At 50.8% G+C, this 26676-nt stretch overlaps 10 protein-coding genes across 10 annotated transcripts; all 10 read right to left on the bottom strand.

Moving 5' to 3' along the window:
* Window positions 1–103: 103 nt before the first annotated feature.
* On the bottom strand, window positions 104–1003 carry TbgDal_XI5200 (hypothetical protein, conserved; the record flags this gene model as incomplete). The annotated part of the gene is made up of 1 exon (XM_011781364.1): window positions 104–1003. One exon carries the CDS (start codon window positions 1001–1003, stop codon window positions 104–106), a length of 900 nt encoding a protein of 299 aa, XP_011779666.1.
* A 180-nt stretch (window positions 1004–1183) lies between these two features.
* On the bottom strand, window positions 1184–1513 carry TbgDal_XI5190 (hypothetical protein, unlikely; the record flags this gene model as incomplete). Its single annotated transcript, XM_011781363.1, has 1 exon — window positions 1184–1513. One exon carries the CDS (start codon window positions 1511–1513, stop codon window positions 1184–1186), a length of 330 nt encoding a protein of 109 aa, XP_011779665.1.
* A 417-nt stretch (window positions 1514–1930) lies between these two features.
* TbgDal_XI5180 (hypothetical protein, conserved) lies at window positions 1931–3292 on the bottom strand (the record flags this gene model as incomplete). Its single annotated transcript, XM_011781362.1, has 1 exon — window positions 1931–3292. The coding sequence occupies one exon, from the start codon at window positions 3290–3292 to the stop codon at window positions 1931–1933; it is 1362 nt and encodes a 453-aa protein (XP_011779664.1).
* Window positions 3293–3733: 441 nt separating this feature from the next.
* Window positions 3734–4537, bottom strand: TbgDal_XI5170 (N-acetyltransferase subunit ARD1, putative; the record flags this gene model as incomplete). The annotated part of the gene is made up of 1 exon (XM_011781361.1): window positions 3734–4537. One exon carries the CDS (start codon window positions 4535–4537, stop codon window positions 3734–3736), a length of 804 nt encoding a protein of 267 aa, XP_011779663.1.
* A 316-nt stretch (window positions 4538–4853) lies between these two features.
* Window positions 4854–9062, bottom strand: TbgDal_XI5160 (hypothetical protein, conserved; the record flags this gene model as incomplete). The annotated part of the gene is made up of 1 exon (XM_011781360.1): window positions 4854–9062. One exon carries the CDS (start codon window positions 9060–9062, stop codon window positions 4854–4856), a length of 4209 nt encoding a protein of 1402 aa, XP_011779662.1.
* Window positions 9063–9833: 771 nt separating this feature from the next.
* On the bottom strand, window positions 9834–15206 carry TbgDal_XI5150 (hypothetical protein, conserved; the record flags this gene model as incomplete). The annotated part of the gene is made up of 1 exon (XM_011781359.1): window positions 9834–15206. The coding sequence occupies one exon, from the start codon at window positions 15204–15206 to the stop codon at window positions 9834–9836; it is 5373 nt and encodes a 1790-aa protein (XP_011779661.1).
* A 290-nt stretch (window positions 15207–15496) lies between these two features.
* On the bottom strand, window positions 15497–18262 carry TbgDal_XI5140 (hypothetical protein, conserved; the record flags this gene model as incomplete). Its single annotated transcript, XM_011781358.1, has 1 exon — window positions 15497–18262. The coding sequence occupies one exon, from the start codon at window positions 18260–18262 to the stop codon at window positions 15497–15499; it is 2766 nt and encodes a 921-aa protein (XP_011779660.1).
* A 430-nt stretch (window positions 18263–18692) lies between these two features.
* Window positions 18693–20894, bottom strand: TbgDal_XI5130 (acyl-CoA synthetase, putative; the record flags this gene model as incomplete). Its single annotated transcript, XM_011781357.1, has 1 exon — window positions 18693–20894. The coding sequence occupies one exon, from the start codon at window positions 20892–20894 to the stop codon at window positions 18693–18695; it is 2202 nt and encodes a 733-aa protein (XP_011779659.1).
* A 316-nt stretch (window positions 20895–21210) lies between these two features.
* Window positions 21211–22968, bottom strand: TbgDal_XI5120 (Flagellar radial spoke protein 4, putative; the record flags this gene model as incomplete). Its single annotated transcript, XM_011781356.1, has 1 exon — window positions 21211–22968. The coding sequence occupies one exon, from the start codon at window positions 22966–22968 to the stop codon at window positions 21211–21213; it is 1758 nt and encodes a 585-aa protein (XP_011779658.1).
* Window positions 22969–23271: 303 nt separating this feature from the next.
* Window positions 23272–26613, bottom strand: TbgDal_XI5110 (protein kinase, putative; the record flags this gene model as incomplete). The annotated part of the gene is made up of 1 exon (XM_011781355.1): window positions 23272–26613. One exon carries the CDS (start codon window positions 26611–26613, stop codon window positions 23272–23274), a length of 3342 nt encoding a protein of 1113 aa, XP_011779657.1.
* Window positions 26614–26676: the final 63 nt, after the last annotated feature.

Here is a 26676-nt window from a genome sequence, read left to right as displayed (position 1 = left end):
CGTGCCTGACGCTTTCGCCATGCTTATGCCACGGACTCAACAGTAATCATATATTCAGGAGCGTCATATCCATCAACGCGTATGTCTCTGTGCACCTTCAGTCTCACGCGTCATCATCTCTGGAGGCGCGTGCCAAGGCCAGTTGCTGCTGTCGCTGATGGTGTGCCTCAATCACGTCCTGGAAGTCACGCAAGCAGTCGCCAATAACATGAAGTTGAAAAAGCACGTCCGCCTCCCTGGACTCAAACTTACCGCGGCCTGAGTACGGCGCTGTCCACGTGATGCAGCGATCGTAAAGGTTCTTACAAGCCATTCGCACATGGCTAATGGTACGTGAGGTGGTACTTCTTTGACTGATGCACCGCTCAAGCTCGTCCTGTTTAATTTTAATATTCTTCTGGAGCTGTCCAAACCTCGCCTGCAACTCATTAAGTTGGTTCTGCAGTTGTACACTCTCATTGTTCTTTCGCTGTCGTTTCACGTTCAGAGCATTCTTGTTCCTCAGAAGCTCTTCCTCTAACTGCGTTTTACGCCGCTGCAACACCTTTGTGTTTTCATGCAGTGTGTTCCACCGCTGTATGATGTCGCGCGGCCCCTGATATTCGTCACTATCATTGCGCTGCAGCACCTCCTCAAGGTAACGTTGGTACCTCGAATATACATCGTATAACCCTCGAAGCTCTTCGCTGCGATCGTGCAGATTCTGAAGCTTTTTAGTAAGTTCCTCTACCTGCGCCTCACGTTCCTTGCGAATGCGCTCCTCCGTAACTGCCTTACGCATGGCACGAGAACGTTTCACCTCGCTGTCCTGAATAAACTTGTAGTATCGCACAAGTTTGTCTTGCAGCTTCGCGCGGCCCTGCGCAATGGTCTCCTCTATCTCATGCGCACGGGCCATGCGGGTCAAATACAGCTCGCGTTTGGCGTCTAACTCCCGCTGGGCCTCCATCACCGCGCGCCGAAGCTGCGTCGCCGCAGTGATGCTCTCAAGTGCATTCGACATTTTCTAGTGGTAATATATTGTCCACGGCACCCTGTTACAACTGGGCCTTTCACTTTGTATTCTCTCCTCTAGTTTCTCCTTCCGTTGTTGGCTCGAAAGCGGTGGCCGCCGTTTGGTGGTAGCGGCGCCTTAACACGCGAGTACAAATGCGGTTGCGAGTTCCCGACAGCACAGTGGACACTACCCACCTCTGTGGTTCGCAACTCTTTCTTTAAGTGCACCCCTAGAAAACCCAAAAAGAAGAATGCCGATGATAATATGCATAGTCATCAATATGGGGGGGGGGAATGGGTGCTGGGATGCACACAAATGGCTTGCACGTGCTTGAACGCGACCAGGCATAGATACAGAGAGATCAATAACGGCAGGATGTACTTCTCTTATGACGAAAGCCGTAAAGTAACAAACAAGGGCTAACACGCATAAAAAGGGAAGGACGGGCAACACCAAAGCCATCAAACAATCAGAGGAAGAGTCATGGAGCGTGCAGACACAACAATGCACCCCCATAGGGGATGCATTTGTACTCTCAAAAGCGCATCTATGTGTACGAAACAAAGATGCTTGTTAATAAAAAGTAAAAAGTGGGGGTGTGTAGTGTTGAAATGCTTTACTTGTGAGCTCATGATCACAAACATCATCTCATACAGTGTTTTTATCGAAGAGACACTTCTTGCTCATCCTGCACGCCATTCGGCCTCGACATCAACCCTTATTGCTCATATTCCAGACGTCCCCATGCACTTGCAGACACGCAGCCGCCTCTAGTACCTTCCTTCAACTCCTTACACCCTGGTCCCTAGTTCCCCTCAGACCTTATGCTGTGATTCGCCTTCCCCAACCACCATGTCTTTCTGTGCAAAAAAGGGGTGTAGGCATCGTTCAATCTTGAGCCCCATCCTTCCACCCGAATATCATCGTGGCCTCTTATGCATGATACGCAGGAACAAATGACACAGACTGGTCCGCTTCCACAACAGCAAGCAACGACCCATACGTGCAGCCATCAAACACTGCCATGCACTCAGTGCCCATTTCTGCCGTGCCTACTGGTATTAGGGTGAAAACACCTCGCCGGCCGTAATGCATGACTAGCAGATGGCCAGTCTCTAGCGCAACGAACAGTCGCCTGTCACTGCTTGCAACACACCGTACAGCACCACCGACACCACGGTGAATGCCTGTTGAAATAAGACCAATAACATGCACACCGACGAATGGATTAATGTGCGCCACAAACACACCCTCCACGTGATGACAGTGGAGAAAGAAATAATTGGGCCCAAGCCCTCGAGCCTTCGTCACACCCAACACTGGTGCTGCTGTGGGCACAACATTGGCAGTACAACTCGGAAATTGCAGCAGCACCAACACACTCGTGCCACAAACCAAGCGAATTGCGAAAGAATCGTCGTCGGCAAACAACACGTCCTGCGTTGCGCCCTCAACTGATACGTTCCGCAACAGGAGCGACTTTGACGGTTGCAGCCGAATGTCATGGAAGTGTAGTGCGGCATGCTTCGCACTACCGCAGGCAAGGTAACGCCCATCACGGCACGAGAACCGTATGCATGTAACAACTACATTCTTCGCACAGCGATAGAAAAGACAATACGGTGCACTACTCTCTGTACCATTGACAACAGATCTATGAGTGAGATTGCCATTGCCAAGCACAGCCTGCCCAGCCGGTGACATGTTAAAGGTGAGGCTCCACAACAGCACACCGCCGTTACACCCGACCGCAAGCACATCACGCGACAAGGGCTTCCACACAAGGCAGCAAGTTTGGCGCTGAAAAGCGTGAGTGAGAACACACTCCTCCCGCCCCTCTGCCACATCATACACAACAACGCGCGAGCAGTCGTTACCCTCATTCACAGCAGCAGCCAATATCATGCGTACCGGATGAAACGAGATAGCAGTAACACGCTCAGCGAACGCCGCTGCGCACAGCTGCGGGCACCTATCTTGACCCGGCACAGCGAAGGGAAACACCACCCGCAGGAGAGGAAACAATGATGTAAGAGGCCGTAGCACCGTTTTCAGTCTATACAAGGGCCATCGCTGCCACGTCGCCATTATGCCGGACCCCGCTGCTCGGTACCTGCCGCCAGATATTACATTTGCATTCGCCGGACGCCACGGTGGGTAGTAAGCACCGCCTTGAGCCTCGAAGGCCGCACGGTCGCTACCACCAAAGAGGGACCCCGCAGCTTCACCAATAAGCCTGTCGCCCACAACAGCGCTAGGCGACCCCGCAGGTGCCTCAAGGAGTGGCTGGTACATTAGAGGTTGCTTAAATTAACCACCACAACAAATGAAAAAGAGTAAATCGCAGCAGTTGCTTGAAGTTTTGACAGTACAGGCAGTGACAGCAGCAATGATAATGATAATAATAATAACGCAAGTGGAAAGACGAGAACCCGAAAAGAATAGGGATTCCCAGACCAACGAAAAGTAGAGGAATGCACACCTCATATGATGCACTTCGATAGCGTCAGCGCTTCACCCACACAAGGACTGGCGAATGGTCAAGTGAACGTGAGCCAAGAGTGAATATATCACAAAATTGAGGGTGCAACAACCTGGCTCACACACACACACACACACACGCACACAGCCAACATTCACCCCCGGCACTCCTCAGCGGTGCGTGTCGAACAATTTTGTTTCCACTTGTTCCTATGGCTCCTTCCCCTTGGTGTTACTATTCCCACCCATTAAGCGTTACTTTTTACCTTTTCCGTGCTTACCGCCCTTTTGGTGTTGCTGATGCGGCTGTCGCCGCCCCTTTCCGGAGCTCTTGAGATCCTCTTCAAGGAGTTCAGCCGCCAGTTCCAACTGCTCCTTCTGCTTGTCTACGGAGTTCTTTTTGTCTGGCCGTTGACCACTAGCTTCTGCGGCGGACCCGGCTGCCGCACCAGCCCCTGTGTTTGGTTGGCGTACGAATTGCCTACTTTCTGTCACATAGAAGCCTGGGTTTGATCCCTTAAAGAAACGCTTCATATGATAGGCATCTTCCTCATCAACGTAGTACTTACTTTCTACATTGGCACAGCGAAAGTTGAGGGTATTCTGGTACAGATGAAGAGCGGCATCATTTGTCTTGCGAACGTGGAGAGAGCAGAAGTTGGCGTCGTATTCGTGCTCCATTTCATGTAGCGCGGCATTCATCACCCGCGACGCAATACCTAGGCGCCGGTGCGTTCGTAGGACGGCAATACTTGTGATGTGGCCAAACACCTTCTCTGCGTGCTCCTCTTCTTCCATCTTGGCGAGAACATAACCTACAACATTGCCGTTGTTATCCTCCTGAACGTACAGCAGCTGTGGCCACGAAAGAATGTGGTAAAGGTAATACCGCAGGTTATAGTTCTCGGGCAGGCAGCGTAGGTTGCAGTGCTGCATTTGGTACATATCTTCCATCGTGGCGCGACGCACCTGCATTGCGTCAAAACTGCCTTTCGTTTTTCCTACTTTATTCGCGGTGCTTGCCGAGCTCCGCGGACAGTTGCGCACCCACACATACATTCACACATAAATAGGGTAAAAAGAAAAAAAACGAGAAGTTTGTATATATATATATATACACAGCTAAACACACCGGGAATTGCTACAACATAACACATGAGGAAGTTGACATCGGGACCAGCAACGGAGTCGCGTGGCGTTGCAGCTGGTTTCAGCACGCTTGAACGAGGGCAAACGCGCGGACTTGCACGACTTCAAAGGTGCTTCAGCAGCAAATTTACGTATGGAAGGCACACTATGTTCAAATACAACAGCTCTCCGCCTTAAACAGGTGAACAGTTCGTTACATATACGCAGAGAGTACAGCTTATCAGAGCTACAAGTTTACCACATTCCACGGCCCATCCTGTGATATCGTGCAGAAGTAACAGTCAACGTGTTTCATGGTAGCTTTTGCCGCGTCTCCACCCGCCATGGTTGACGCCTCACTCCGGAACGGGCTGTCCACCTCACCACATGCTTGAACGATGCTCCGCACTGTAATCACCAACGATGCTTTAAGAAAATTAATGGCCATTTTACATGCTGCATGGCTCACGAGGCCGCTTGGCACAAGTTCCTGCATAACCCGTTCTTCGGTGATACCCGGTGAGTTATGTATTAGCGCGTACACAGCAAATAGAAACGACCTCCAAAAGAACACATGAAAGGAACCGTCCACGTGATGAAAGACACTGGGATACTGCGGCAGCGTAGGCGTGTCATCTCTCCCTTCTTCAGTTGAAGTGACTGTCGCGCTGCGTGCCCTCTTGCACTGGTCTGAGGTGGGCGGTGGATCAACTGGAATATCGAGAAGGTCCAAATAACGCAATCGTTTCCACGGCCGTAGCAGGAAGCGCGCCGGATAAGGTTCAGTAGGCACCTTTGCAGCAGAGGTGGAGATGCAACCTACGGTTGTAGCACTAGTCGCTATATTGCTGGCGACGCAAGTAGTCTCCACCCCCGTCCGTGTCGTCACAAACATTTTCTTTTCGTCGGTGCGCGGCGGAGGTGCAAAACGCGGCACTCGCAGTGCACTTAATTCAGTACCCTCTTGTGTATTACTCGACAAAAACCGTATGTCAGGAAAGGGCTGCTCGATGAGACGCGGCGCAGTCTGCAGGAACAGGCTGTCCGGCTGAAGGATAGGTGGTATACACCAACGGCGGCAGTTAGACTGCGGCAAGAAGAGCATGGAAACGGTAGCGGTGTGCGCGTAACTTGCACTTGCGCATTGGGAGTGCGTAACCCGCTCAGCGTGCTTCAGGTGGAGAAGCTTGCAGCGGGGTGCAAGCTCAACGCGCGGCAACCTCCCGCAAGCACTCGAGCGGTTTCGGAAAGACGGAAAGGTCAGAAGCCAATCGATACAATTATCCAGCTCTGCTACTTTAAATTGCGCGAGCAGGGCCTTTGCCGCCACCGCATCGTAATGCGCCTCATCACTCAAAAGTATCATGCGTACGATATCCTGCAGCACTTCAGGTGGTTCCTTTCGGGGTCGATTGGCTGTCCTTGAACTAGGCGGGATACTGGAAGAAAGGCGCCTCGACACGGAGCGCAGATCGTTCGGCTCCGCATTCCTTACCGACGTGCGCTTATCATCGCAACTCAGCCCCTCTGCGGCAGCTAAGTGAGGTGAAGCAAAAGAAACCACTGTGTTCTTTGGTTGTGCGGATGCTTCCCTCCTTGAATATGTACCCCCTTCTCGCTGTACAACCCTCAACATACCCTGTACGATGGTAAGCATGCTACCATGGACTCGGTTGCAATAAGGACTATAGTAACCTTCAAGTGTTTCCCTCCTCTTACCTAGCAATTTTGCTTCCAGTCGAGCAAGGTTGCCCTCTAACTCGTCAGATTGTAACCCATCCACAATCACGTCGGCCACACTCTTGGCGGTCAGGTCACCTCGGGGACGCGCACCGAGACGGGTAAAACTAGCATGTCCATAACCAGCAGTTGCGCACTTGGTTAGCATGTGCGCACGTCCCCTGCCGCGCCGTTGACGTGCGCACCTTTCGGTCCGTATGTACCCCAACCTCTGCAGAAGGTGCTCGGCCATAATGCTGCAGTCAACGCGGAGTAACCATGAAAGTGCAAAGATCTGCACATCAGTTATGTTTGGCTCCACTGTGACAGCTTCGCAAATAAAAGCACCCAAGCGGTCATGGGCACTCTTTGTATTCGAAACTTTTTTCCAACAATCACCCCAGTATTGCATTACTGCACGGCAGGTTTCCTGAGGCTTGTCGGGACCACCGGTGGGGAAAAATACGTATTCCCACGACTCATCCGGCTGATCATCAAAGCCCGTGTCAATACCAATCTCACACACACGACCAGTGCTTTTGGCGAGCGTAATGAATAATTCATCGGGGTCTACGTCTTCAGTGGCTTTCAGTACTCTGTCACACATCACAAGCCCCCTCGCTTGCAGTACAGAGAGCGAGTGTATGAGTGGCTGCAGACCTGAACGACTACAGTGTTCCTGCAGGGTAGGTGGAAGGTGCCGCATGGAAGTGCCCCAACTGCATCTACGTTCGCTGATGTACGAAGTTAGATCCACATCACCCACACCCACAACTATACAGAAGGAACTCAGACTCATTTCTTGAAGCAACTGCCCTAGCGTTAGCGACTTCGTTGGATTTAGGTTGTGGAGGCACCACACACGACACAGTTCCAAGTGCAGTCGCGAGTGCCGAAACACACCGACTCGACTGTAGCCATTGCGAATCATCGTGATCTTCGTAACAATGCGCGCGGTTCGGGAAGAACCCTCGGGAAGTCTGATCACTGAATTCGCTTGCCCGCTTTCACCTCCTCCTGGGGAGGGTATATTATTGAGTCGCACAAGGGGCTTCCCACCTTGTGAATGGGCACCCCACCGGCTATTGTGGCGCTTTATCAACTCCTCACGATCGGAATCTGTTAACTTTACGCCGGCAACGACTAAAACCCCAAGACGTCTACCCTGGGGGAGTGTTACACCCGTTGTTGTCACACGATTCTCGCGTTGAAGGACTGGTAAAACGCGGCCTAATGTCCTGCGGTCAACAACGCTCACGAGGTCCACAAGTGTCATCGCCCGTAGGGGCGAGGCATTTAGGGCATCCAGTACCGCGCTGACAGCCCACACTGTTACTCCCTTTGGTAATGACCCATCAAGCTGTTCGTTGTAACCACTCTTGTGCTTACCCGACCACCCCTTGGGCTGCAATACACGAGTAAAAGACTTGCCGTATGCACACAGAGCATTTGTACTCTCGATGGTCCCGTAACGCTCTTCATAGGTGGTCGTGTATCTGTACAGCTCCTTAGTTATGTTCCTCGAATCGTAAAAAACAACACGCGGCAGCACTAGCTCCAGGGCAATCGGATTCCTCTCAGCTTGCTTTACCACCTGCAGTGGCAAAGGAAATGCGGGATCCACATGGAAGCCACCAGTACCCCCATTGGGTATACGAGCAAGTGGCGCTTGCGCAGATTCAACCTCTGATTTCCATTCAATAAAGCCGTTCCCGGGATTATCATCTGCTGAGCCTGAATCTTCGCTTCCACCGGAGTCCGAACTAACATCAGTGTTGCCTTCCTCGCCATCTTCTCCCCCCTCGCGGGCTGTACACTCCGTGTGTCCACCGTCTCCGTTCAATCTGGCCCGTGCATCCACAACTACCGAGACCCTGTGAGTCCGGTAACCGGTAGTTATGGAGGCCCTCACAACACGTAAGTCCGCTGCTCTAAGCAAACGACCGATGCATCTACCAAATGCACGCCCGTTTCCGCCTGGCACCGTTTCACCGTAAGCTTCGAATACCGCATGAAGAGCATCCTGGTAGACCAGTCGGCGCTCAGGAGAGGACAGCACAATGTGGCGCACAACATTTATGTCTATCACAACTCGTGAATCTCTCATGTGAGCGCGGCACCGTTTCAAATACGACTGGAGGGGCTGTAAGTGCTGTTGCCGAGGAGGCACGGGCATAGCGAAATACGGCAAGACACACAATTCTAACACTTTACTGACCCTGTGAAAGACAAAAACGCACTTCAACCACTTATCGCGTAGGAGGGTACGCACACCTACGCTCAGTCCGGACGCGCTAGCGTTCATCCCCCTTGACGCAGCATCATCCTCCCTGCCAGCTATAACGCTCCTGCCAGGCTGGTTGCGAAGAAAACCGAACAGCATGTTTTCACATGCATAATTCACTGCAGCCCGGATTGTCGCGGTCCGAAGACTGTAACCAACAGTTTTTTCTTGCAGTGCCCGTGTCGGGCAGAAGGCACAGGAATCATACTGCAGTACAGTGCTCGTCAACTCACCGGAAGAGAGAGTCTTTCCCCCGCTTTTAACGGTGAAACTATCGGTCTCACTCAGGAGCAGGTTCATTACCGTTTGTTGCATTGTAGAGTGCTGCCCAAGCCCATAATGCGGTAAAACATCCGTGGAGATAAACGAAAGTAGCTCGCTACCCTTGCACCCTCGGTGTTCACTATGATAACCAATGAACTCCAAAACGCTTTCAAGTGCCTCGCGGAACATATTCCTAAAGCCAGCAAATAGAAAGAACGGGCACCGCCACCTCAGGGTTTTACTGCCCCCCTCCCTTCACAGCTGCCCCGTACACCTACGGGGCACCTTTTTCTAATGATACCTATATGTGTGTTTACGCCACACTTGAAACAAAAAAAACGACAGCAATAATAACAACCCCAACCCACAATATCAAAATAGCAGGGAAGGAGGGGATGATAAGCAAAGCAAGATCGTAGCAATAAAAAATGTTGGGGTACTTGATATGATCGTGAATCAAACATGCGGACGCGACTCTCCATTACCCTCGCTTCCCATTGCCGCTAGTCCCTTTCAGAAATGAAGGCTACACAGCATAGCAATGGAACTCACTGGGTACCTTTGTGTCGACCAATGTGGCACTCATTTACCCGATGGTTTTTGTTGACGTTTCGCCCAAGCTAATTCTATGGCTATCTATTCTGTAGGTTGTGTGGCCCATTCCACCCATCTGCTTCCACCGTGTGTCCACTCATTTTCTGCTCAGTAGACAATATAGCGTGTGGGGACTGAAATTAAATTTACACCCTCAAAAAAAAAGAAAGTCAAAAGGGTTACACTGGACGTGGGGGAGGAATATAACCCGTGTAATATATAAATATATATATACACAACGTTCGGCACCGCACATGTACGATTAAAGAGTTGGTTTGAGGACGAGTGTGCAGAACTGCGGTAGTGACCACAACTCTGTCGGCCACATGGGGGTTTGAAACTCTCAGCACTCCCTTGGCTCCATGATCACTGCTCCGTGTGAAAAAAATCATCGGCCCACTCACTTATGCATTCACCGTGTCTTGCGTGGTCAATACCACGCTGAAACGACTCAGCGGATGTGGCTCTCTCGGAGCTGCTGCTCGAAGAGTCATTCACAACATTTGACAGCCGACAACAGGGTCGGCCCCGCTTCTTTGCCTTCTTATGATGGCGCGTGGATGCTTTCGTTTTCATTCGTGGACCACTCGGGCACTCAAGCACGGCGTCCGTATCCTCCAACCCAGCTGCGCCTGCGAGGGAGGTAAGCAGGCTTTTCATTGACTGAATTTTGCAGTTATTGAGCTTTCCCTCCGCATCCGATTTCCCACCCCACAGTACGTTCATGCTCTGCAGAAGCTCATTCATCTTATTGAGGAAGGCCGTGGACGCCACCCTTCGCGAGTCACTGCGTGCGGCCCTCCCCACCGGGCGGCCAACCCCGGACTGTCGATACCGCTTCGCTCCGCGCAGGTCGTACGCTGAATGCAGGAAAGTATTGAGGTGTAGAACGCACGAAACGCCATAGCACCTCCACACGTCAAGTGCACTATCCGTAACATTGGTGACGCCGACGTCACCGACACCTCGTGAGCCGCGGGCTCCCGTTCCCGTACTCGCTTGAAGCAGTGCGAGCTGCTGCTGCACGAACTCCATGCAACTCGGTCCACTTAAATCAACAACCGTGCGGCAACTGTCCAACAGATGAACGACATCACTTTCGAGCTGGAAAGGAATGTGGGCCAGCACAACTGTCAAGTGGATAAGAAATGGAAGTGGACTCGGTGTTAGTTCCATCAAGCCCTTGGATCCACTGGCCGCGCCGCCGCTACAAGTAAGCTTATGCTCCCGCATCCATTGGCCTACGCGGGCTTCCTCATGAAAATAACACATCAGCGATGAGACGATGGCATCGCGATATTTTTTGTGCAGCGATTTAAAGAGGTACGCATGAACACAGTACTCACCTTCCCCCTGTCCGTTATGGTGCTGTGTGTCGTACACCCCAATGGCACTCTTCACAACATCAACCCCGCAGACGGCATGGAGGTCGAATGCCTTCACAATCCCGGCAGTTGAACTTGCTACCATAAGGTCCCCGTGGCGCTCACATTGTTCCAGGACGTAAGCAACAGCGGTCCTCCTAACGTCACCGCTCTGTGGATCGGCACCCAGCACGATTAACGCTTTAGTGTACCTCGGCGGCGGCAGCAGCCCACCCGCTGCACACAGGTGAAGTATTTCCATGGCCAGTTCCCTCACAGGTAACATGTAACTCCCACAGAGAAGGATCACATGCTCATGGAACTGCTGAAGTAACCAAGTTGCCATACCACTGTTCTGTTCCTCCACCTGCGTTTCTGCAGAGGCTTGAAGCTTCAGTAGGCGACACCCATTATTGGGGCTCGCGGGTTGCGTGCTGCAGTTGCCGTTATCCTGCCATTGAATTGGCAGAGTTGCGCCGGCCGCCATGGCTGCTTCGTGCACCCTGGAATCTTCGTCGCGCAGAAAATCCCGTATGAATGTGAGACCCTGAAGTTGTTGCTGCACATCACTCGCAGGGTGAATTGCACGACGAATGTATGGCTCGCAATGACGTAGATAAGTAGTAGGTTGAAGCATGCACAACGAACCCATTACTCGCAGGGCGATTACAGTGGTTCTTCCCCGTTCCCTTTCGGGGCACTCGCGCAACACCAATTCCACCGCCGAGTAAATATTCGCGCATATGCCATCGCCGCATGCAAGCTGGTTTGGAACAGTTGTCGCTCCAGCGGAGCCAGCACATGATGTCGTGGTTGTGAGGGCGGCCAGTTCCGGGTGGCGGTGCTTCCACCCAGGGTAGAGTCGTAGGAACTCCGAGAGGAGGAAAAGAAAACGTAATGTGTAGCCGACGTTGCATTGGTTGGTACGAAGTGTGGGGGCAAACGAAGCTACGTGCACGTAGTAGGTATTCATCAATGAGTAGCACAAAGTTAAATACTTGGTGTTCACTTGCTTGGAAAGCCTATCGTGCCCACAGGTTATAGTTGACACTAAGGCCCCTGTAGCCGAAAGAAGAATTTTCTGTTGATGTGGTCCTACGTAGCGCGAGATCAACGATGTCAACACCTGTGCAAGTGGATCAAGCGGAAGCGGGGGTCTCCGGGACCCCATAAGCACGGTATGCATTATCCGGCAAACATGCAAAAGTGTGATGCCTGTTACCTCAGAGTCTCCATTTGCCATATCTGTCTTCACTAACAGTTGTTGTTGCTGTAAAAGCACCTGCGCTAGAGCATCGAGTAGCGGATCTACCCAATCGCTGCATGCCATTGAAAGAATGTGAATCGTAGCTAGAGCTGCCGCAGCTCCTGACCCTGGTGAAAGTCGTTGCCACTCCGACCATAATGCCTTCGCAGCTCCAACCATAACTCCACACAACGCCTGCCTTCTCGCATCTTCAGCTTTCTTTGGACCACGACGCTTAGGTTTGACAGCCGTCAACTCACTGCACATTCCACGCAATAATGTGACGAGGTGTAGCGATTCTGATGCATCATAGGGATACTTGATGGTACTACCCGTGAGACGAAGTAGTTCTTTCGCCACACGTATGTGAACGTGATACTGCTCAAAATCACCCGGCATCTGCGCTGTCCAACGCCGTATGAATAGACGCTGCAGTGCTGCCTGGTGCTGGCAGTCTGGCACCTCCAGTACAGCGGCGGACGGAGTGATTAATGTGAGGAGCTTTGATTGCGTAAAAGTCACCAAATGTTCTACCTTACTCATCTGTTCAAATAATTTAGTATATGGCTCCTCCGTGAGAAGTGTGTCCAGTGCTGCAATGGATCGTGCGACCACAGCTGCATTGTGGTCCCTCAGAAAATGCAACAACATACTCACGACATCCGTGAGCATATCAGCCACAGCGGACTCCGTCAAACCACTTTCCCGCTTAGTATCACGACATATACCGGAAATAAGTGTTAGTAGCAGTGCAACGGTTGCCTCCCTTACGCGTGCATTATCGCATCGGGCGCACCGTTGAACAATCGGCCAAATTTTATCCAGCAAAGGGGGGTGTAACTCGGTGAGTTCTGCAATATAAGTGAGCGCCTTCTTGCGCGCCACTTCCAGGCTGCCCAAGCTTCCCTGAGGTTCTTCCTCCCAAACCTGAAATACGGACAACAGCAGCGACAGGAGTCGCTCTTTTGCCGCTCTGTTAAGCAATGACCTTTCCCGTTCGGCCGATAACCGTAAAGAGCATGCCCGAAGCATACCCCAGTCAACTGAAACACCACCTTCAACAATATGCCGGCTGCGCACAAGTTTGTCGAGAGTTAACTCGTGAAAGCACTTGTCATGCACCGCCCAAGTGAGCACGTGCGCGGCGCGCAAGTGGAGTGATACGTCCCCAAAGTCGGAAGGAGGCAAATTAGACGACTGTGAAAGGGCTGTGTACAATATGGCCCGGTAGTCATCCAAGCCCACTTGCAAACTATCATCTTCTTCATTTTTGTTTTCGTAGTCAGCGCTGATGTTGCTACCTTTTTTTTTTGTCGCCGTGGTGTCGTAGTACGTAAGGTAACGCCACTGCCTCATCTGAGCAGAGGACAACAAACGGGATGCCGGAGGAACTTTCACACACAGTGCTTTCTGGAGGGATCCCCCAAGCGCAACGCGGGAAACTCTGTAAATTACCTCGACAAAAAGCGGTAGCAGGGAGAAGTTGGCTGCGTTTCTTTCCCCGAGGGTGACAGCGGTAACGGAGGCATAATGAGCAAGTGTCGCGAGCAGCGACTGCAAGATTGCGTCTGCGGCGGGGTACTCGGATAAGCCCAACATGTTAGCGAGATCGTCTACAAACTGAAGCACCAACGTCCAAACCATGTCGCGGTCTTGTAGTTCCCGCTTGCCCAACACAAAGTGTTGGACAAACCGCGCGGCCCATGACCGGCATTGCTGAACCAAACATTCGGCATCACGCAGTCCGATCGTCTCTGTCCCGATATCCAATGACTGCGCGGCGTTCACAACTGCCGCTGTGAGAGGCATAACCTTCTCCCCTGACGGAAGCTGTTGTAGCCGCAAAAGCAAGTTTCCCCCTAGCGGCAACTGTAAAAAGAACCGCTCAGTTGTTATGTCGCGCTCAACTTTCAGATGATTCCACAAGCACCGGTAGAGTTGCAGAGCGTGACTCATGACATACGCAGCGTAAGTTACGACCTCTTGATGACCGAAACCGGTAGTTGCGACAAATAAACTCTGGTAGCAGAGTTCCTCCAACCGGATCAACTCTCCGGGTGAACAAACGTCCAGACGCTCGTCCGACACCAGCAACGAAAAGCAACCTAGCAACGCACGCAAGCACTGAAGTTCAGTACTGGTGCCCTTGCTTTTTTTCGAGCGCGCGGAGGCTCTTCTCGCCACTTGTCGGAGAAGAACAGCTAATTTTGTGATAAGGTGGTTTATCAGATCCTCTGGGATGTGAGACGGGTTAAATGAAGGATGTGAAACACACGAACAACATGCAATCACCCGTTCCATTAGTTCGACAGATATATCCGTCTCCACATCATCCAGACACTTCTTTTTGGTAGATGGTGGAGAAACCGAAGGCTGCACAAGAGCAGTAAGAAACGCTGTGATTGTTTCTCCTTCAACATCCCTGAACGGTTGCGTTGCACTCGAGAGCATGCCAAGGAGGGCGTCAAGCGATTTAGAATCCATAAGGTTTTCATTAAAAATATCTGCGACCTCCACGGAACGGTACGCCTCCGTCTTGAATTCACCATATGTTTGTTCGTTTTTTTGCACCGCCATCGGTGATTGTTTCGTCTCGATCCTGGGGCTATCCGAACCGTCCTCCTGCTCTGCCGTCCTTGCAGCATCCTGCGACGGCTCGCGGCGAGGCCGCAGAGTCATTTGTCGGGCTGGTTGGCGCTCCCATGGCACACGCCCCTTGTGCGGTGACCCCCCACCTGGCACATTACGTATACCACCCACCCGTACATTTTTCTCCAGTTGCAACAGGCGCTCATGAATACGCTGCGCAAGTGGAGAAAGCGTCGGGCGGATGCTTCCCCCTTTTGGGACGGTTGCAACACTACTGTCAATGCACACAGTGGCTTCACGCAGCAACTCATAGCTGCTAGATGCTATTAAGGTACGGGCCGACTCCTCAATGGTGTTTGTGATCGCTTCTTCCCTCGCCGCGTCAGGCTCGCAGTGGGCTACATCATTTTCACAATTTCGTGTTGGTGGTATAGCAGCCAACTGTGGCACCGGAAACGCTGCTAGTAAGTCAAGAAGTGGATTGATGGTGCAAGTCACATCCGGTGGTATGGGTGCAGCGCCGTTTGGGATGGAGGCCATGTTCTCAACACGAGTCTCTGCCTTCTTCAAACCTACCAGGTTCTGACTTCCGCAGAAAAGGGGCACGAGCCATTAAGGGAAAGAAATAATGATGAATTACGATATAAACCAGCAAACAACCGTTATGTTGATTGAAATAAGCGAAAACACAGATACAGTTGAGCAAAATTTGCGCCACAACTTCGTCGATACCGCCACTATAAATCTTGCCGTTTCCAACATGGGAAATAACAGATGCTGTGTAAAGCGGTCGACTACGACCGACAGTGCAGAAATGAAACACAATCCCCTTATTCCAGGAGTGTGGAGAAAAGCGTGTGGGGAAGCAGCTGTGCACACGCCTCATGTAAATTTTGAGTTATAGAGGGCTCAATATCACACACAGACTCAACAAACTTCTTCACAGCTAGCTTCAGCTTTTCTTCTGTCCCGGTGGGAATTCTAGATAGTGCTCCACGTTCGTACCAGGTGAGAACCGCAGGAAGAACCTCTTCCACCATACGTTGGGAGAGGAACTCTGTCGACAATGTGAAAAGTGTCTCAAGGCCATCCAACGCCGCCAAGACACCAGGTTTCGGTCTAACGCCCTCAAGGACCCTACGCTCCGCCGCGGAGCGCTGCTTTGCTGCGTTTGGTGCTGTTATGGTAGCAACAGGCTCGGCGAGGATGGCCAAAAACACGAGGTACGCCCTGTACACCGTACGCAAGTGATTACGCGACAAAACAGGTGGGACATCAACTTCCCACGGAAATACACACGGCAGTCGACCTTCGTCACCGGTATCATCCTCATGCTCCCATGCAGCGGCCTTAGGTGTGGTTAGAAACACAGTAAGACCGCATGCCACGGCTCGTACGACATAAGGCGATACCCCGTCGTTTCGCGCACAGTAAGCTAGTAACATCTGCACTGCTTCAAGCACTGCAAGCTGTAGTATTTGAACCCGAGGATGCGCTGCAGTAGTCACGGTGTCTCGATCCTCATCAAAGCCCAACTGCGGAACCGAGCGGTTTAGTAACGCGCTCAGCTCGAAGCAACTTGTGAGTAGAATAACGGCTGCTCGTGCGCCGGCGGCATCCTCCTGAAGTGTGGCTCGGCGGCACCCGTCACTTGCAACCTTTATGGAGGAAGTAACAAAGTCAGCTACCTTCGACACGATGCTTTCCGAAGCAGTAATGGCAACGTCGGAACCTTTGATCACCTGAACCCACCGTCGTGACTCTTTAGTATTCGAAGCAATTACATCTCTACGAGACACGGCAAAAAGCCTTGACCGAATGAAATTGACACCACCGTGAAGCACATTGGCTGCTGAGATGCGGAGCTCCTCCTCCGTAACGGCCCGCGCAGCCTCATCGGCGATGAAGTCACTGCTTTCCAGGAAAAATAAAAGGGTGTCGGACTGATTGGATGCCTCACTGAATGCATCAATAACCCGCATCGCGACATCGTGTACGATACCTGCAATAACCGCTTTCTCAAGCACAAGATACAGCATAAGTACGTTCAGTCGCCGCAACGCACGCCTCCGTTTTGCACTTCGACCGCTCGGGATACCGCGCAACGTTTGTGCAGTGATCTCCAAAAATCTAAGGATGGTCGCAGCGACCATGCGACGGTGCTGCAGTTGCTTGTAAGTGCATAGATCCTCATCTTCTGTAATGTTCCACAAGTGTGGTTTAGCGACAACACTCCACAGGTGCTCAAATGTCCCGGAGAGAATCAAATCCTCCACTGGAAGATCTCTCTTCGCCGTACCATCCGCAGCACCATCAGCAGAGGTTCCCACAACCCACATAGGAGTCTTGAACTGCCAAACGATGAGTCGAGTCAGAACGTAAATGGTAGGTGGATGGAGCGCATACAAGTCCCAGTCGGAAAGCGTCGCCTCACACTCATCCATAAAGGTGGCTAGTCTCAGTGGCCCCAGCGCTACTAGATGCACGTTGTACGCCAAACACTCGATAAACCCGTCTACGATACTGCAAATACGACTTGCACTCCCTCGTACTCCACAAAACTCTTCCATGCCCATCTGGGTCCCGGCAACACGGATGCACTGGCCCATCACGCGTTGGAACTGGGTTTCTTCACTAAAGACGATAGTGCGTGTGCCCTCACAGCGCAACAGTGACGAGGAGTAGTGCAGCAACTCTACCTTCTGCAGAGCCTTCAGCCTCCCATGAAGCATGCTTACAACCTCCTCGTTTTCCAAGAGAGAAGAAGGGACACAATTCATCTCGTCACGCGTGTTTTCACCCTCAAGATGAACAAGGTTTTCCAGCACAAAGTAACCCACCAGGAGCTCTCTCACCAGCTGAGTCGACACAAGTGTATTCAGCGACTGAAGCGCAAGAAGATCCACGACAAGACGCAGCATCGCCTTCATAACGGGAAGACCGATCTCTGCTCCAACCAGTTCTTCTGGTGCAAGCAACCGACCCATGCCACGCCCTAGGTGATCAACCGTCTCCCTAAGCCATCCTTCATTGTCCTGTTGTTGCACGAGCGAAACCGTGAGTGCTACGCGCATAAGGTTAACCGCAGCGACGCGCACGTCTGCAGCATCCGTACCATGGTGTGCGCGGACAAGGTATTTTGTACATGCAGAAACTATACCCGGTAAACACAGCCTGGTGTTACCGTAACCTACGGCCCGCACTACCGCCAAACACCCACGGAGGCTCTCAACTTGTAGCTGACGGTACCAATTCCGCCTATCCCCGACAAGACACCCAAGCATCTCCTGGATAAAAAAGGCTGCGTTGGTGTGGTACAACTCACTCCGAAAGAAATCACCGTGACGCACTGCACCCACTGTGTGCAACGCGTGGACGGCGCGAACTGCAAGGAGCTTCTCCTCTTCCTTGGAAGCTATAGAAGAAGCCGTAGACTTTTGCGCCCCCATCGGTGTATCAGGGGTCTTAAAAAGCCGAACAAAGTGTTGCTGCAAAATTATGACCATGTCGTTAATACTTTCAAATTGGTCAGAATTCTCCGCTAACTGGTAAAATAGCGGAGTTGCGCAGCGCGGAAGTTGATTGGAGAGACTCATTGAACCCGTTAGGGTGACGACACCAACGCCTCTTGCGCCTCCACGGCAACGGCCGGCGCCCGAAGTCCCTTCAAGCGCGTGGGACCCTCCTTGCAGGGTTGCTTTTTGGCTTCCTTCTTGGCACGAAACGAAGTGTTTGCCAGGGGTGCAGTAGTGCAAGAGGGAGGGAGGGGGGAGGGGGTGGAAAAATTGCAAAATTAACGACCAAGAGTAATTCAATTACAGAATCAATGCCACAAAGGTCAAAAGTCTGACAGACCAAAGACGAAAGGGAAACAGGGGGCTATTACGATACGTCTCCTATGATGTAGTTCGACTGTCGGCGGGTAGCCGGGGACCCTTGCGGAACCGTGGAATCCACACATACGCCTTACCTGTAAATACAGGGGTTTGTGACCGATGCTTATAAGCACAAAAAAAAAAAAACACGTCAAAACAGATCATCATAGTCGTCCACGGCGTGCCCAAAGAACAATGGCGTTTCGTCGTACATTGCATCAAAGTAATGCACGTAGTGCCTTTCCACTCTTTGTCTCGCAAAACCATATTTGCAGGTGATGAAACCATTAGCGAGGGTAAGCTCCTCAATGAATGCGAACCGGCGAACATGAGACCTTGTAGGCAACCCCTGCGATACGCGCCTGAGCTCTGCTCGGATGCAGTCAGCCTTTTCGCGCTCGCTTACGATAGGCACACCATCCCGCCGCTCAACCTTCCGCAAATGAGAGGCGATTGCCTTCGCGTTGGGAACCACCAGGGCGCAGAGGTAAGGACGACCTTCACCGTACACAAATATCTGTTTGATGAAGGGACTTTTGATTAGAGTCCCCTCAACCTCCAAAGGGTCCACCACCGTCCCATTCTGGAGTCTGATAAGTATGTCTTTGTTCCCCTTGATCGTCAGCCAGCCGCCGGTCATAGACCCGTAGTCACCAGTGCGCACGAACGTTCGGCCCCCATAAGCAACAAGGGAATTCTTAGCCTCCTCAGGATCGATGTGAACGTCAAAGTAGCCCTGCATTGCATGCGGCGCCTCAATGAGTACCTCACCAACGTACCCTGGAGCCACAATTTCGTTTTTATCGTTCACAACACGGATTTCCACACCTGGTAGCGCCTTGAGACGAAGCGGAACATCAAGGTCAGTAGCTATCAGCCCCCCTGCCTCCAAACAACCGTACGTACTGACAGTGAAAACATCCAAGTCTGCAAGTAACTCCATCTGGTCCCTTGTCAGTTGGCTGCCGATAATAAATGCAATGCGAAGCTCCGATCCAAATTGGGCCTTGAATTTTCCGAGAAAAATATTAGACGCGGTCCGCAAGATGGAACCCGGTTTTTGCATCATCAGTCGGTTTTCTGTGATGCGCCCCAGTGTGAAGCGCGTTAAGTCCTTTGTAAGAGTACTGCGATTCATGATGTTATCAACGATGTTGGCATAAGCCCTCTGAAATGGTTGGGCAACTGTAACAATTACACTTGGTTGGACGAGCGGAAGATCTTGAAACCCTTCTAGCTGTTCAGGGGGAATGCAAACGCAAGCTCCCTTACAAATAGCCTGGTAAAGTTCTGTTGTCAAGGCTCCCGCAACACACCAGGAGCAAAGTGACATAAACATGTCCGTGTGCGTGATGGCTTCCCCAACGTGGGCGTATATGGAGCTTACGTTCGCTACAAGATTCTTGTGTGAGAGCATCACTCCCTTTGGTGGCCCTGTGGTCCCTGCCGAAAACATGATCATAGCAGTGTCCTCTGAAGTGACATCTTTTCGCGCTGGTGTCTTTTCAGGTACGTCTGACGCTATACTGATAGCAACTGCATAACTACCCTCCCCAATTTGATCCTCAAAGCAAATAATGTGCTGCAGCTGCCCAACTTCGCCAACCCAACCCTTAACAGCAGTGTATGCCGACGTAGACTCGACAAATAAAACCCTGGCTTGAGTGCTTTTTAATACTAGCTCCGCTTCTTTTGGAGTGACATTGGTGGGTAGGACTACAAATTGTGCGCCCAACTGCAATGACGCCAGATGAACCACAACCCACTCATAGCGGTTCTCGCTAATTACAACGACTCGACCACCCTTTCCCACACCCATCTGATTAAGCAGTGTGCGCATGACCGAGGCCTCCTGCTCAATAGACTCATAGGTTGCCCAAACGTAACCTAACTGTCCACGAACCCACACCTTTGCCCCAAGAAAGCGGCGCATTGGCCACGCCTTAACGGCTTGTTCCCACAGATCAACAAGTGTGCTTTGAGGTTTTATTACTATCCCCAGCCGCATATCATTGTTCATCGAAGCACCGGCAGCGGTGTCCGACTCTGAGTAGAATGTGCCGGCCACACTCGTTCCGAGACGGTAGCCGACTTGGAGCGCAAAGCTGTTGCGACCTGGGAGTGTGGTCAGGCCGAGCAAACGCCTCATTTCCAGGCCGAATAACGTCCTGCGAATCACACCTTCGGGGCCCCGAACTTTTTTCCTCCTTGTTTTCAATATACCAAGTCGCCACGAGGCGCCACAGTAAATGTTTTCATTTTTTTTTTTAAAAGGACGTATGATAAGACGAGACAGAGTACGAAAAAACAAAATGCATTGAGAATCACGCCCATGTGGAATACCGGGCGACATCCTTGGGACAAGTGGGTCACACAGAGCTTGGAGTGATTCATCCGATGTAGTACATAACGTTAGGCACTAACGTAAGATGGAGGCATAACAGTCTACGAAAATAAAAACAATAACTCCAACAAGGCTGCTAATGTTCGAGTCTACATTCTCTAGACGTTGTAAGGGGGCATGCTGGGAGAGGGATGAAGGCTTGTCTCAAGTTTCCACTTCTTCCCTCTTCAGTACGCACTTCATTCCTTCCTTCAAGCGTCCCCTGCATGAGACAAGTTCCCTACAGGGATTCACGTGCAGCCCAACTTATACAACGTTAGTGTATTTACATTTCTTCTTCGTCTTCCTCAGCTGGATCCTCAGAATCTGGCTCCGGCAGGTCCTCGCCGCGGCGGGCGAGCTTCTCCATTGTAGGTGTTGGATCATCAACCTCGGTAATGTCAGCACATTCTAAAAGCACCGGCGGAGCGAGCGTTGGTGTGAAAGCAAAATCTGTCTTCTTTAGACCATTCCCAAAGTAAACACAGCCCCATCTCTTACCACCTTCTGCCGCGAAAGCAATGGCGCCCGGCCACCGCAACGATTTCATGACTACCACACGGTGCATTTTGCTGTTGTTGTTTACAGTCCGCACCGTCCACGCCGCGATCTTCACCCTAGTTGGGTCGTCGTCTGGCACTTCGTCATCCGTTAGAGGTTTTGGAGGAAGGTCGTCGGTTTCCTCCTCCGGTGGTTCTGCGACCTCTTCCGGTTCGTACTCATCCTCTTCCTCCTCTTCCTCATCATCAATAACTGGTGCTTCGGGAACATTAACTACTGCGTAGAGATAATCGGATTGGATAGGGGTAAACAGCTCTCTTTCCTCTTCTTCCTGCTGCTCAACTTCCTCCTCCTCTTCTTCATCTTCCATCTTTTGGAACTCCTCTTCCTCTTCCTCTTCCTCCAGTTTCTCTGGAACCTTGGTCTGCCGGCCATTCTCATAAATATAACCTTCAGAATGAACCCACTGGTCAAGCTTCGCCCACTGCGTTACATCACTCTCCTCTTCGGTGGCAAACCCCCTCACCACCTGCGTGAGAGGGCGATATTTCGCCTCCTTTGGTTTACTTAGAGTTTCCTCCTCATCTTCGTCTTCGTCCTCCTCGTTGTCCTCCTCAGGCTCTTCCAGAGCCCCAAGAGGAGATATGTACGTGCCACTGACTATACGGCTAAGCTGAACGCGAAGGTAAACGGACTCGTTCCATTCAAAGGGTGGACTACACACAACAGGTGCACTGAGATTCCCGCTAAAAAGGCGCTTAATACGTCGACCCGCACATATTTGTTGCGGTGTGACGTCTGGAAGTAGAGTCCACTGGGCGGCGGGGTTTGATGTCACCCAAAATGAAAGACGATTCACACCAACGAAACCGGGTTCTGGCTGTACTGGGACCTCCAAACTCCGTCTCGCGGGCCGGGGCATCGTGTTAACCTCCTTGTATATTTTCTCACCCTCTTGCACATAGCGGCGACTTGAAACAACATAATAGTTTCCTTGCGTACCAAATATTTTCCCAACAAAACGAACCTCTTCAAGGTTCTTTTCCATCGCCAAAAGAGTAATGGACCTGTCCAACAGGAATGCTTCCTCTTCAGCCATACCACATCCTGCCCAACACCAGTAAAGGTTGTTTTGCTCAACTGAATCATACGAGGGTGCTGTGCGCGGCACAACGCGTGTTGTTGTTATCGTCGTGTAGGGATCGGGCTGTTCTATGGTAGTCTGGATTTCCGGTGGTGCACGTTCAAACAGCCGCTCGTTCTCCGCGAGGCGAGACAGCTCCGATGGAGGGACGGGGCACGGTTCGTTGCATGCCTCAGTGCTTTCACCATCTACAAAACTGTGTTTTTGCAGAAGAGTGAACATATCATTAAACTTAGATGGGTTGTTGGCGATGTCGTGTGGGTTTTGGTCCAGCAGTTGCTCCATCATTCGTGTTAGCTGATCATAAACACTCACACCGTCCTTATTCGCGCACATGAGATATGCCTTTGTCCTTGCGAACATCGCCTCAAGATCCTGTGGTTCAGGATTTACTGGCATATCTGACCTTGATTTATTCTGTAAAACTTGTGTACGTGGTTTCTCTCTCCAACTGGCTCTCCTTTCTACCTCCACTTCACTTGTTTTCCTTAACCACGGAATCTAATAGAAAAAGACGAGAGAAAGGGATCATTTCCTCTAACATCGCGATTTAAATAACGGAAACTGTTGACTTGAATCCAACGTATATGGGTTAAAGCAAAGAAATTAGGGATGGTGTATCGCTATTGTATTTTACTTATATTTTTTCAATTTCAACAATGATGGTGCCACCGTTCCCTCCTGATGCTCCAAAGTAAAATGTCACGAGGACGAAATCCTTTGCCTTATCCGTGCCACGTACTTTGTGATGGAGGGATCGACATTACAGATGCCACTCTCTTCAAGTTGCCTAATAGTTCCCTCTAGACCTAGTGCCAGGAACTTCGCTTTGCAATTTTCATAAGCGCAGAAGGAACCTATGGTGATAAGTGCAATTTTTCGGAGGGGCACCTTATCTTTCTTGAGCATGTGGGAAAGAGTTTCGATAGCACTGTTTTCCATTAGTGCATTTGTAAGTGTGCTTCCATTTCGTACAAAGTTACTTACGGCTCCAGCAGCGTTCTGCCTCGTTTTCTCATCGCTACTAGTCAAAAGCTTCACCATGACGGGAATCGAAGGCCTTAGCTTCTCGTAAAGGGAGCCATTGTGGAACGCAGCATTCCCAACAGCAAATGCTGCAAATTTTTGCGTTGCGGGATCCCTGTCACTACATCTCTCAACCAGCATATCAATTATGCCGTGTCTCGCGAGGGGTTCGTACAAGTATGGTGAGTGTTTACATAGGTTTCCTACCAGGTTACATGATTTGCTCCGAATCCCTGGGTCACTGTGCCGCAGCAGTTCTAAAACCGCGCTGTACAAGTCTGCATTATGAATTGGCAGGTAAAAATCTTTGGAAAGCCGGGCTAGTTGAGAGAGAACATTAAGTCCGTCCGACACGAGCCCCGCGCTTGCCTTCTTCGAATCCAGGACCTTTCCTATTCTCTCACACTGCAGTCCACCACCGTCAACGAAAGCCTTGGCGAATGGCGGTGACCCTACCACCAGCTTTGTTATAATGTTGAACGGTGGACCCCAAAATGCTACCTGAGTGTAGTCAAGCGCAACAATCAGCATCTCCATAAGTCCCTCTTTGTAAAAAATTTGCTGCACGGAGGCGTTGGCTTCGTCGTCTGACTCCGAACCCTGTTTGGATGTCTGAAGTGCCGCTAGCAGTATCTGAACAACTACGGTAAGATGCGCGTTTACTCCAACCGTGCCACCACCACTATGTTCGGGCCAAGAGCGAAGTTGCCCTAGATAGCTTGCTCGTAGTTGACGACAAACAACGCCGGCAACCGAAACTGGACCTCCACTGTCCCCACGATATGCTTCTATCCGTTCCAACAGAAGACTAGTAAAATGCTCATCCCTTCGTTGATGCTGACAGGCCTGCTGCACGCATCGAAGAGCAGCAACCACACCATTAGGCGACAGTTCGGTTTTTGGGTCACTATCGCGGAGTAGTTCAACAGCAGTGCGCAACAGTCCTTTTTGATCGCTATCAAGGTATGAGCGCGAAGGGAGCTGACCACTATTTTGGTATACGATAGATTGTGGATTAGAAAACATCACCGACAAAGTATGTACTACTCCATCCAAAAATCCGTAATCCGGGTAGCCATAGCCATTTCCAAGAATTCGCCAAACACTATTGCGATCGGCAATTCCTCTTACATCTTTCACTATGGCACATAACCCTTCCATGAACGCCGCGTCTGGTTCGAAAACCATTGTATCCTTCATTTCCCGGTGAACAAATGCGGCCAGAAGAGCTGCAGCGGCGGCAGAGTTAAGCGCAGCTATATCCGAACTTTTTGACAAATCATAGAAACGCACGGCTAGCAAACCAATAGAGACAAATGCGGACACCTTGTCTGCATTTATCTGATCTGGGGCGGACAACTTTATGTGCGGAATCATCGCAGAAACGGTGTGGAATGCTAGTGCCGCGTACGTCTGAAAATGGCTTCCCTCTGTCACGGAGTCAAGTAATGACGCCCAAAACGAAGGGAAAAGCTTCAACTGGGTCAAGACAGGTCCAAAACCTACCCCCCACCTCACACACTGGAAAATTATTTTAACACAATCCACACGAAACCCATGACGATTTTCAATTACTTCTTTCACAAGAAAGTCGAGGGACTCTCGGGGTTTTTCTAGTAGCTCCAGAGAAACCTGTTGTCGAATAAGAAGGCCAACAGGTGGCAAGTCGCCTGGCTGCGGTGATGCATCTATTGTTTCTTGTAAGGGTCGCTGAGAAGGAAACGGTAACACAGCATTACCCTCCGGAAACACAAGGGTTTTGATTATCTGGACAGCAAGTCGGCTCATTTCGGCTGATTGCTTGTCACATAAGTGCCGTACTATAGGTCCCAAAACACCAACGTGTAGGATCCGTTCTAACAAAGCAGTTTTCTGAAGGGGCAATGACGTAGCGTTTTCAACCGCAACTAGCAGCCCACGGAACGCCTCAATACAACCGTCGCCATCTGAAGGAGAAAGTAGACACTTTAACGAGGAAGGTGAAAATATTTCATCTTCTTCCGAACCCAGTGGAAACCCATGCGTGTTCCCGGGCGTTTGGCACGGGCCACCTGCATCTAATTCAACAACCCTGTTTGGTTGAGCATGATGTCGTAGGCACTCTAGTCGTTCCATGCGTTCCTTCATCTTCGTGTCGTGCTGTTTTACCGCCATCAACCACTTCTCATCGTCCCCAGTGATGGCAACAAATGGGTGGTTAAGTAAATGTGGCCAGTTTAATCTGGCCGAGAACGATTTGGTCAGAAGTCCTTTCAAAAGCGACTTGAAGTCCGGTGATATAGGTTCTTCAAATCTTACGGGGTCGTTGACGATTTGGTTGATCAGCTTATAAAGATGGTTCGTATAAAAGGGCGGCTTGCCGTACAACAACTCAAATAGAATGCACCCGAGAGACCACAAATCTGCTGTGTGGTTGTATGGCTGCTCTTGCACAAGTTCTGGTGCCATATAGAGGGGTGTTCCCTTAATACTGGTTAGCACCATCGTATTGTAGCTCATCGTCCTCGCAAATCCGAAATCCGCAAGTTTCACGGATCCGTTCTGTCCTATGAGGATGTTCTGAGGTTTCATGTCGCGGTGCATAATGCGGTTCGAGTGCAAGTAATGAAGTGCTTGCAACAATTGCTTCGCGATGCGCCGGACAACCTCTTCGGGGAGTTTTTTATCGTCTTCAAGAATTTCAAATAATTCACCTTGGGCGTATTCCATTACCACAACGAATTCTTGTTGAGTTTCAAAAGCCTCAAACAACGTTATGATGTTGTCATGGTTGAGTTTAGTCATAATTTCAATTTCACTACGAAGGTTAAGAAGTTCTTTGTCATTTTTACCTTTCTTGACTATGAACTTCATCGCCACGATGTGACCCGTACCCTTTCTTCTCGCCTTGTAAACTTTTCCAAACGACCCTTCCCCTATAAGTTCGACTATGGTATAGTTGTCCATATTCCGAATTTTCGGAAAGCAGCACCTACACAACCACAAAGAAAGGTGGCCTACAACAGAATTAGATGGCATAGAAAAAAGTAGGTGAAAAGGTAATATTTTCCCTCCTTTGCGAAAAGATGTTAACACTAGTGA

The sequence above is a fragment of the Trypanosoma brucei genome, chromosome 11, assembly GCF_000210295.1.
Source record: "Trypanosoma brucei gambiense DAL972 chromosome 11, complete sequence".
Classification (NCBI taxonomy): Eukaryota; Euglenozoa; class Kinetoplastea; order Trypanosomatida; family Trypanosomatidae; genus Trypanosoma; species Trypanosoma brucei.
Note: the sequence above shows the minus strand (reverse complement) of the source record. Positions and strands in the feature narration are given on the sequence as shown.